We start from the raw sequence: 11,248 nt of genomic DNA on the forward strand, positions 1-11,248 counted from the left end.
TAGCTTGGGCAAAACAGAAAAGAGATAACAATTACTAACCAATAGGACATTTTGAGTGAGCCCAGGTCTGCTGCTAGCTTTTCTAATGCAGGAGCCAAGACTCAAGAGTAGGAGAGGGTTTAAATGGAATAATTACAACTTCACTGTGGTAAAAAGACTGAAAAAGGATCGAAGACATCTAATGAGAGATCTAGACAGACTTGTAATGAATGCTTGTGATGCATGCAAGAGTGCAGTCAATATCTGCACCACTGATGCAAGAAAGCACAGAAGTCCTGGACACTTAATTAGTCTGACAGAAAGAAAAAATCCCCTGTACCTGTCCCTGCATTCAGAATGAAAGAAATAAAACTTCACACTCCACCTCGTAAAGAAGATGGAAAATCAGGGGAAATGGGCACCAATTTATTCCAGAGGGAACCACACTGCTTGTAGGCAAGTTTAATAAAAGTGGTGGAATTGAAATGAAGATATAAGAGAAAGCAAATGCCAAATTCCTACAGTAGCCAGTGGACAGGGGTAAAGAAATACAACTGAACAGTTACAGGGGTGAATTAATAAAATAGATGCCATCTGTTAAATCTATGAAGTGTTAGAATAATTAATTACATTAGCGGAAATTGAAAGTCAGAAGTTTAAAAAAAACATGATGCAAATGCAAAATTATTGAAAACGTGAGGACATTGACTTGGATCAAGATAAGCTCAATACATTACAGAAGGAATGATGACTCAGTGCACTGCTTTGATGCTGGGTTGTGACTGTACAAAGGGAGTTTCCACTGGATCTTAAGGAGTAATACAGCTCCTTCAAGTGCCCATCAGGTTTGGTGAAATAAAATTGTGTGCAAAGGCTGTACAGTTTATGATTAGGAAACACTGAAAACAAAATGTACACGTAGCATCTAATTCAGTGGGGTGTGGCCATTTCCAACACGCTACTTTTCCTTCTGTGTAATAATTAGCCTGAGTAATTCAGTGTCAGTTTATTACTGAGGCAAATGAACCAGCTGTATCTTCCTGTAAGCAACAATAGCCACCTATAATGTAAATATTTTTAAATTAATATGTCCACCCTGGGCCCATTGGCCCAAAACACACTATAGAAGGGAAATTTGTAGACCTGGTGACAGACTTGTAGAGTTACTGAGTTGTTCTAATATAGTCCCAAGAAACTCTGTAAAAAAAAAAAAGGAAAATTGAACATTTGTGGTTTTTTTCCCCAGGTTTAAAGACATCTATGTGAAAAATAATGTTCTCAATTTTGATACTGGAAGCTATTACTAAAAGCAAAACATATCAGCAGTGCAAATACTGTGTTAAAACTACCACATTTTCTTTGGGAATAGAGGTTTGCTGAGATAATAGCTTGAAGTATAGCAACTCTTTTGCCACGGCCAAGCTCTCATTGCCATCCAAAACCTACAGTGTACTTCTGAACTGTGTGATCAGCCTTAAAACATACAGGGTTAGCAGAGGATTTGTAGTGACATTAATGAAATCTCTAAAATTGCCAAATCACTTAGCAATGTCATACAGCATTTTGTAAACCACTTTGAAAGATCTCTTACTTCGCAAAAGTTACAAAATGTGCAGTTCAGAGAAGCCACCTGAAAAATGTTCACAAGATTGGATTCTATGTAACAGCAATGTTTCTAGAGGATACAGGACATCCCTTGCGATTTCAGAGCACACAAGCTCTGAAGGAGTGTTCTCTTGTTATAGGGAGATAATAAGATGGAATAAAATGAGATAATAACAGGGAATAAAATCAGTGGGTCACAGACTCCCAGTAAATAATTCATCATATTATAAGTGACCGTTATGTCCTTTAGCAATATTACCAAGCATATCCTGTGCATAAAGCCTACAAGAAGATAACTAGTTGAAGAACAAAACAAGCCTAACTGGTTACTTAGCTTAACTGGTTACTGATACAGACTAACTTCCTACAGCTCTGTGCTTTAGCGGCCCAACTTCTGCACAGACACTCTAAGTCTCAAAAATTCTCTGAAATGTGACTAGTTTGCCACCTATCTAGTTGGAGGCCAGCTCTGTAATTAGTGTGGCTTGATCCTCAATTCCGTATGAAAAAATTACCAGGACAGTTTAGAATGTGTCTGAAAGAGAATACAAATAACAGACTGCAAAGGAACCCGTTTGCTCCAGTCCTGGACTGAATTTGTAGTGATGGGGATGATACAATTCTGGAATAAAGGAAATCACAACCAAGTTCCTCAAGTAGTCTAATCAGTGTAGAATAGAATATCCCAGAATAGTTCAGCTGGAAGGGACCTACAATGATCATCCAGTTCAGCCACAATGTACAGCTGGTATGGATGATCTAGTGCTGGTTCTGTGTACAGCAAACTCTGTACCACCAAGGGGTGGCAAAAAGACAGAGTAAGCAGCAAGTATTTAAGCAAATTAATTTCCCTCAAAATGAACTGTAGTATCTGTCTACTGTAGTGGTACCCCATAACTCAAAATAGTTAATAAAATCAATAAAGGGGAGTGAACAATACTCTTACAGAATTTTCATTTCAAGAACCAAATGAAAGGCAACAACTTTTATTGCAGAAACAATTTTAGTAAGATCCAAGTGTACAAAAAACTACCAGAACAAATGTTTGATGAACAGAAGACTAAAGAGCAATTTTGGCCTCACTGAAAAATGCATATTACATATCTCTTCACTCATTTGAAACAGAATTGGGACACTTTTTCTTTTTTTAAACAACAATTTCATAATTGTCCATCCCATATGCTTATTCTGTCTGTTCTACTGCTGCCTCAAATGCAGGAGCTGCATGTTTCAGAGGAGGCTGCAGCTAGAAAGGGTTAACTTGACTTTATTGATTCAATTCACTCACTTTTTTAGAAAAATTCTCCCGATTGAGGGGGTTTTTTTTAAACTTACTTGCAAGTCATGTTTTACAGGCAATAGTCTACCACCTAGCTTTGGCTGATGTAACATTTTAAAGAATATTTGCTCGTCACATAATTTGCATTAGATGTTTAAAACACTATGACGGAAACAAAAGTTAATTTGTCCAAAACGACTGTCAAAGAGACTAAAAAGATATTTTAGAACCATCAGTGAAAGCCTTTACTGTATTATAGTTACTTCAAGGGTTGTAAAGCAGTTTTCTACTGTCTTCAGTTTTTCTTCAGAAAGCTGGTTTTCTTGCTTCAATTGTCCAATAAGAGCTTCCAAGGACCTGAGTCTCCCCAAAGTTTTTACTTCCTGCATTTCAAGCAAAGTTATCTTAGAGTGGAGTTTTGAAATTTTTTGCCAAAGGTGATCTCTGTCTATGTCTTGTTTGCAGTATGAATGCTCAGTTTGTAATATTTCACTTCCACCATATTCAATCATATCTGTCTCCTCAGTGTCAAGAAACTTTTCCTTAACAGCCAGGAAAGAACTATTTACTATTTCAGGCTGTTCTGGACTCTCAGCTGGCACAATAATAGCAATGACAGATTCTTCACTTCCACTGAACTGTTCAATATTTTGTGTGACTGTACTCAGTAAAACTGTATCTTCACTTGTTGGCTGTACTTCACCAGAGCAGACAACGTGAGGGACAGGATTTTCAATTGCATAATCAGGAATTGGCCCTACAGCATTGCTCAGTTTCAGAGATGAATTCATGTAGTCAGGATCTGTAAATTGCAAGACTGTAGCTGTACAGCCTCCTGGATCCTCCACAGAAGTATGAACACTGGTAGCTTCCATGCTGTGGACTGCTGCTGCCATTAAAACAGGATTAGGTTGATGTATATGCTCTGTAGATGAACTATCAAGAACGACACTCTCTGCCTGAAAGTCGTCTTCATTCTGAAGTTGCAGGTTTTGAATATGTAAAGGTTTACTGAATGCAGCTGAGCAAACTACTTCTGCTTCTTCCTCTACATTTTCTGCAATTACAGGATTTTCCTTTGGTGCACATGGTTCAAGTGGTACAGATGCTTTCTCTGACACTACATTTGTTTCTTCCAGGTCTTGTCTCTGTATTTCTCGTGGACTCTTCTGAGAACCATCTTTTTCCTGATGAAGAAAGAAAAATTAAAAATTAGGCAAATCTCATTCTATAACATGGTACGGCATAAGGAGTAATATAGACAAGCACTGTTTAAAAATTATACCAAAAGGTCCAAAAATTCATGCAAGCATCTTCCGTAACTTTGCTTCAGGTCCTAAATGCTAAAATACTATTTTAAAGCTCTAACGGCAATAACAGTTTTTGGTTTTGTTTTGTTTTTTGATTGTGGGTTTTTTTTGTTTTGTTGTTTGGGTTTTTTTGAACTCTAAGGAATGTGGACTGTTTTACATAGGACAGTAATTTTAAAAGCACTTGAAGAGAAGCAACTACACAAAGACTGGGTAGCATCTCCTGTTACCACCTAAAATATTGTATTAAATATATTAACATATTAAACGTACACAGTACAAGATTCTTGCATTAAAGATGCATCAAAGTTCTTTTAGAAAGATGTAGCAAACTTTTACTCATGCAGGATATGCCAAACAGAATTTAACAACAAAAAATAAGATTATGAACACAGGCTTGCTGAATAATGAAACATACTCATGTGTAATCACATAGGCTGATTTTTAAACCAGTAATTCAATTCTGACAATTAAACTTTACAATTCTTAAATTACTTCTTTGATAGATACAAATCTTAGCAGAACAATGCAATGTTAACAGGACTTTAAACAGAAGTTGATACTGAAAGAGAGACAATTTGAAGCTTATCCTTTTTTAGACACCTTTTTCCCCCCTCTTTCCCATTAACTACATCACTACATGATTACATTTAAGATCAGTATGCAAATGAGCTCTTTTGTATGTCAGTCAGTGAAAAAAAACAGTGGGTGTCATTTTTTTCTAGTAAAATCATTTAGCATTTCTGGGAAGATATCCTTCACTTCTTGGTAATACATAAAGCAAGTTGGTGGTGAACAATATGCAAATATACAATTCTTCACTCTCAGCTTTCCAAATGCAGCTTGGGGCCTTAGCTTCTTGTTCCTCTACATTAAGTCAGGAACACACTAACAAAGGATTCTTCCCTAAAGTAAGGAGAACTCTTTCCCATATCTTTGTGAATACTCAGTCTATGTAGAAAATTAAGGTTTGGGCAAGTACAGAACCAGAGGTCAAGTCAACAGACACTGCTGATTTGCTGAGGTGATCATCAATAGGATATGAGTTGATGTTTAGAAAAGTGCAGTGAGAAAAAAGTGACACCAGAGAGAGAAGTGAGATCCCAGCAAAATAAGGTCACAGCACCACAGGTATGAAGAACTGGCATCTCTCTCTTTTTGATAGCGGGGAAGTGATTGGACTTATTGAAAGGAAGCATAGGATATTACTTTTCCAAACTTGATAAATCTATCTGGGATTTCTCAGATATGTATTGCTGATGCAAAAGTAATTTAGAGAAGCCATTGGTATGGTCTTGGCAACAGCATTATATAAAAAGTTTGTTACCTTCGTAACTCCACTGTCCATCTTTGTAGGTGTACTATGACTGGTCTATGGTCACATGCAAATCAAGAAAGAATGAAGACATGGGGAAAACACAATTTTTCTTTGGAGTGAAAACACACAGCTTATCTGTAATAGCACAGAAGCATGGGGCAGCAAAGTTCAGTTCCAAAGCTCCCTGTCACAACAGCAGCACAGGGAAGCGAGGGATATATTGAAGCAGGTGGGGGGGGTAATGGAAAGATATTTCCTGCTAAGGTTACTACTGCCATAAATTGAAAGATTTTCTATTTTTATATTTGAGAGATTTATCAAGATTGCTTTTCATTCTAGAGAGTCAAAAGCAGTCTAGACAACAGTTGCAGCTGTCCAAGAAGATAAAGTACTTCTTGATTAAATATTATTTGTTTTGTAAAATTAATTAGCCACATATTTCAGATTCATCAATTTAGCTTTAATTCCAGTCCTCCTATTTCTCCCACCTCCAATGTGATGATACAGAGGAAGACAGTTACACATTAGAAGAGAATTAGTATAGCTTTCACCAAGATCAAGTGCCTGTGTAGCACAGTACTTTTATGTAACCAATATTACAATCCTGTGAAAGACAAGATGGAATAGTCTTTGTAGGATATCTTTGGCAGCCTACAGTCCTGAGCTCTTAGGTGTTAGAGAGGTTAGGAACAGGAAAGAGAAATCTGTAGTTTGAAAATAATACAATCCAAAGCCAGTATTTTGCACAGTTAATAAAAGGTCTAAAAAGAACATTAAAATAATAAGATTAATTGCACTGGAAAAAAATTTAGAATCGTTCTCATGAAAAATTTAAATTTTTCTATAGTAAATGCTTCTGTAATTTCCAGTTTAAAAAGATATTGAAGCTCTAGTCAGAGTATGGTCAGTCGTTCTTCCTTTACGCTATAGAATCTCACACACATGTTTTGTGTCAGTCCTGTTGACAAACTATTTTAACAGACAGGAATTCTATTTTTAAAATAATTTATGATTATATTACGATTATATTACAGATAATTAGGTAATTAGAACATCTATATTATAGTTGGTTATCTTTGTACTACAATAAAAAAAAGATAAAATTAGGTTACCTCATCATCTGGGGAAGAGAAGATTGTTGGTACAGCAGTGTGTTTCAAGTATCGTATACCCCATCGCACGTCAAGGGAGTCAGGGGTAAAATGGTCACTGCACAGAAGCTGGTGCTTACTTGGAGTCCAGGAATCTCGTTTCATATTCCGCAACCATTTCTCAAGTCTCTCTTTATCATGAAGTGGAAATCTTTTTAAAGCAGTTGAAAAGACAAACAAGAACACATTAAAAAGAAAAAAAACCCCAAAAAAACCACCATTATTTTTTTCTTTCTTTCTTTTAAAAGAAGAATATCTCATTGTCCCTTACAAGTTAGCCTGTCCCTACAAGGTATTAAAATAATATTTTTTCAAAAATTTTAAATATTAAATGCTAATCAGGATGTCATATACATGTTAATCCAATAATTATTCAAATTATTTGTAGTTGGGTATTTGTTCTGCTAATTTATACTAGCCAAGGGTTTCAGAAACCATGGCCAAGATGTTTTGTAGGTTTTATCCCACAACACTTGCTCAGAAATCAGTTCTGCTGAGGGGATATTAAATACTCAGACAAAATTTAAAGAAATTTAGGATGGGCCCTAATTTTATTAATAGTATTTCAGGGCTTTTTTGTCTTACTATACACAACTAATATTTTTTGTTCACCAGAGTACACACCTCATTTTGTATTATCAGATAATTTGGCAACATATTTCCAACGCGGGATTTGCATTTTGTTCCAAAAGTAAATACATACAGATGTAAAACATTCCTGTATTTCATGTTTCAGCAATTAAGCTTTCTCACAGCATTAGGAGCACACATACTATTTTATATTTCATAACTAACTTTTCAACCATCTAATCTACCTGAAAAGGAAAATGAAGAGTATACACGTTCACAGGAAAAAAAAATTGATTTTGAAAACACATGCAAAGAGTCAGACAAATTACACAGGAAAAAGAAATATGGAATTTATCTAATGAATTTCAATACACAAGTTAAAGGGAAATTAAAGGTTCAGTATGATGCCTATACAGTCAAGCAGCGAAGGTAATTGGAACATAAACGTTCAGACCACTCTTGGCTCACACCTCTTCTCAGATGCATATCAGGGTGTTTGAAATGTGCTTATATGTTTCTCTGGTGCATATCAAGTTTATTTTAACTCTAGCATATAAACACATACATAAACCATAAGTCTAACTCTGAGCACTGTTAAGTGACTACTATTAAGAAAACAATATTCTTGGGAATCATAAGCAATCATAATTACAAGAAAAATAATCAGCTTTTGTGCATGTGAAACTGTAAGAAACAGAGTCACGTGGCCATTAAACATGACCTGATTGTAACTGTGGGGTGCAAGAAGTATTAGCTGCTGGCAGTATGATGGACAAGAGAAACACTGACATGTGAACAAGTGACTACAGTATCTCTACAGGAGTCACTTCCTTTTACTCACTAAGTTGAAATGGAGTATTCCTAACTTCATGTCTCTTCCCTTAGCTCTTTTGTCCTTTTATTTAACAATCAGTTCTTTTGGTTATGCTTACTACCATATATTTATGGAACTTCAATGCACAAAACAACAAAAAAAAAGGTTCTGCAATGAGACATTCCCACTAACAGAACCTGGGGAGAGATCCTGGGGTGCTGTCACCCAAATGCTACAAAAGGTACCAGTCAGTCAGGCTTCTCCTTGACAAATCCTAGATCTCACCCTCAGATTCTTGAAGCTGCAGGTTTCCTCCAAAAGCCACACGTAGCTATGACTGTTACACAGGCCCAGTGTTCCAGAACTGTAAACTCAGGTTATTTTGAGAGAAAGACAGCTGAAATGCACAGTACAACAGTGCATGTCTTCATTCCAATCTTTTGAATTTCTTGCCGTATAAGTTTTCAAGTTACCAAGGAAACAGAGCAAGCTTTTGATGCATCCAGCTCTGAGTATCTACAGGAATGCAAGGAATGATGCTGGCAAGAACACAATAAGCTCTGAAGGACAGGTTAGAGGTTCAAGCTTTTCAAATCCTACCTACTTACATTGTGTACATCCAATAGCAGCATTGCATATACTACACAGCATGCCACATGAGTAACAAAGCTTAGCCTGGGTGTTACTACATAGGTCCAAAAAAGTCTCACTCAGAGGACGGTGATCATGTCACCAATCACACCCTCTCCAAGAAGGTCTTGAGAACATTTGCAGTCACTCTTTGTGCAGCAAGATACACGCAGGTACCACCAAAAATGCCAAGGCAGTGGAAAGGTTTATTCTGAAGATGTGAACGCTAAAAACACTAAAAAGGAAAAGGTGCACCAAGCTGCAAAGCAGCACTAGGCCTGAGAGAGAGAACCCAAACTCCTGTTTTCTTCCAGGCCTCTTATCTCCTCTGTCCCCTCTGCTGTGCCTGTCTGTAACATCTGTTTTACCTCTCCACATTCCAAGGAACTGCCCACAGAGGCAGCTTTTCTCTGGAATGCAAGAGGGAAAGAAACATCCCCTATCTTTGAAAAAGGGGTTTCTTCTTAGGCAAAAAGTCTCCTCAAGCAAATATTTAATTAAGCTCTAATTTCCTCAAAACAAAATCTTCTGAAAAATGAACACCTATCCCTACACTTTTGTAATACACCACTCACTGCTTTCCCCAGACTCAGTCAGCTTCAGATAGGAAACAAAATTATCTGTAGCAAGAGACAGGTCCGATAGTTAAAGTTATTATTTTAGCTTAAGGGCATCTTTGCTAAAACGTGCTCATGCTTCAATATCCCTTACTCATCAACAGAATCTGTTCTCTCGTGTAAACAAGACAAAAAAAAAAAAAAAAGGAAAATGGAAAGAGGAAGTGGACAGTATTTATTTAGCAGCTGCCATCACTGCACAAGTCAGAGAGGTGAGGAAATTAAACAAAGAAGGGCCAAGTTAGGAGTTAGGCCAGCTGAGATTAGGTTACAGTTAAAAACGTTTGGAAGGGGCTCAGACCCCAAACCACAGAGTAGTAGAGGACTCCTTTGGGGGTGGTAAGGAGCAAGGGAGTAGAACACCATAAATCAAGTCTCAGCACGCCTTCTACGGGAGCATTATACTTGGAACGCAGCACAACTCAATGGCTAGATAAAACATCTGTGTTCTTGCAATCATCTCCATAACATTTGAATAGGAACATGACTCAGTGCTCAAACTTGTTTTGATTATCCATGTGGCTCTCACATTCTCTAAAGCATAAGGAAAAATAAATTATTTTCATGATTGTTTTATGATGCATTCTACATTAGAGATGCGCCAGGGAAATGAGCTTTCCTTCAATCTAAACTTTCTTTGAAGTTGTCTTCCTACACAGCCTTCCTTATCTCGAAATAACTATAACTACTCAGAAACTGAAGCCAAACTCAGTTTGATGTATAACTTTCACCAAAAGAGATTCTGAGGCTAGCTGTGAAATTTATTTTTCAAATTTTTCTTAAATTCCTTCTGTTGGCAAATGGTTCCACACTACTACTTAACACAAATACATTAATACTTAGTTACCTGCACCGTGCTTCTCTCAGGATTGTGAAATGCTGTTTATAACTCACCGTTCTGTGAATCGACAGCCACGTAACCACAACAGTCCAGAGGTTACTGCGGGCTGGATGGTGAATGATCCATTCAGTGGCTGGATAGTACAACGCAGCCATCACAAACTGGTTTTTGGCTACAGAGCTAATTAGCTTCCGGCCAACTCGGCTGCTTCCAAACAAACCAGCAACGCCTCCGTTCACAGTGCAGGCAAGCCAATAATTCTAGTAGGAATATTTAATTTTAAGGATTCAATATAGGTTTACTTTCCTACTCTGCCAGGTGTTTTCCTTGGACTGCAATGCCATACACAGGACACACAGGCGAAGGCACTTCCAACGCCTCCAGTACCGCCTGCCCCGCTGGAACAACCCTTCCACACAGGTAGCAGCGAAGCAGGGTAAAAAGCGCAGATTTTATTTTTTATCTGAATCTCTTGGTCTTAATGGATCCTCTGCACCTATTCCAGCGCCCCTGGAGGCTGGCGTACCCTCCTCCAAGTTCCGTCCCCCTTGCGGAGGGCGCGGTGTGCGCGACTACATCCCAGCCTGTCCACTCCTTATTCCCTACACCTTTCCCTTCCTGCAGACAGTTATTTCCCTCCAGCCTCCCGGGATCAGGAGGGATTCCAAGGCGACCACCAGCCTCCGGAGTTCCGCCTCTCGGCCATTTATGTACTTCTTCGGTTATCGGTCACTGTCAGCCCCACGGCCAGCCCTTACCCAGACCCCACCCCGCTCCGCGGCCACTCACGGGTAAAAGCTGAGCTTGCGCTGGTCCCTGGCGCTCTGCCCGCCGCGGTTCTTGCAGCGGGTGGCGGCGCAGTACCGGGGCATGGCGGGCACGGCGGGGCGGCTGCTCCGCCACCGGCACCGGGCGGGGCGGGCGGGGCAGCACCGCCTCCTCACAGCGCCCCCAGCGGCCGGGGGGGCGAGCGGCCGCCCGCCTGTGCCGGGTCACGTGGGCCCGGGCAGCCAATGGCGCAACGATTCGTGTAGGAACTGCGGGGGGCGGGACTGCGCGAGCGCCGGCAGCGGGCGGGAACGGCGGCGGGGAAGGGCCGGGCTGAGGTGAGCGGGGGGCGGCGGGGAAGGGCCG

General features: G+C 39.2%; 2 protein-coding genes across 3 annotated transcripts in view; one reads left to right on the forward strand and one right to left on the reverse strand.

Moving 5' to 3' along the window:
- Window positions 1-368: 368 nt before the first annotated feature.
- On the reverse strand, window positions 369-11,037 carry THAP5 (THAP domain containing 5). The gene is made up of 3 exons (XM_027657983.1): window positions 10,904-11,037; window positions 6,604-6,793; window positions 369-4,050 (listed from the first exon to the last, which is right to left on the reverse strand). Exons 1-3 carry the CDS (start codon window positions 10,984-10,986, stop codon window positions 3,109-3,111), a joined length of 1,215 nt encoding a protein of 404 aa, XP_027513784.1. The 5' UTR covers window positions 10,987-11,037; the 3' UTR covers window positions 369-3,108.
- A 122-nt stretch (window positions 11,038-11,159) lies between these two features.
- DNAJB9 (DnaJ heat shock protein family (Hsp40) member B9) overlaps window positions 11,160-11,248 on the forward strand; it is a 9,485-nt gene continuing 9,396 nt past the window's right edge. The window contains exon 1 of one of the 2 annotated variants that reach the window (XM_027657997.1): window positions 11,160-11,220. The gene's annotated coding sequence lies outside the window, so the exon portion shown is untranslated. The remainder of the gene's footprint in view (window positions 11,221-11,248) is intronic. The other variant, XM_027658006.1, reaches the window with a different exon arrangement.

Source organism: Corapipo altera, unplaced genomic scaffold (assembly GCF_003945725.1).
Source record: "Corapipo altera isolate COAL_440 unplaced genomic scaffold, ASM394572v1 1, whole genome shotgun sequence".
In the NCBI taxonomy this organism is placed as follows: Eukaryota; Metazoa; Chordata; class Aves; order Passeriformes; family Pipridae; genus Corapipo; species Corapipo altera.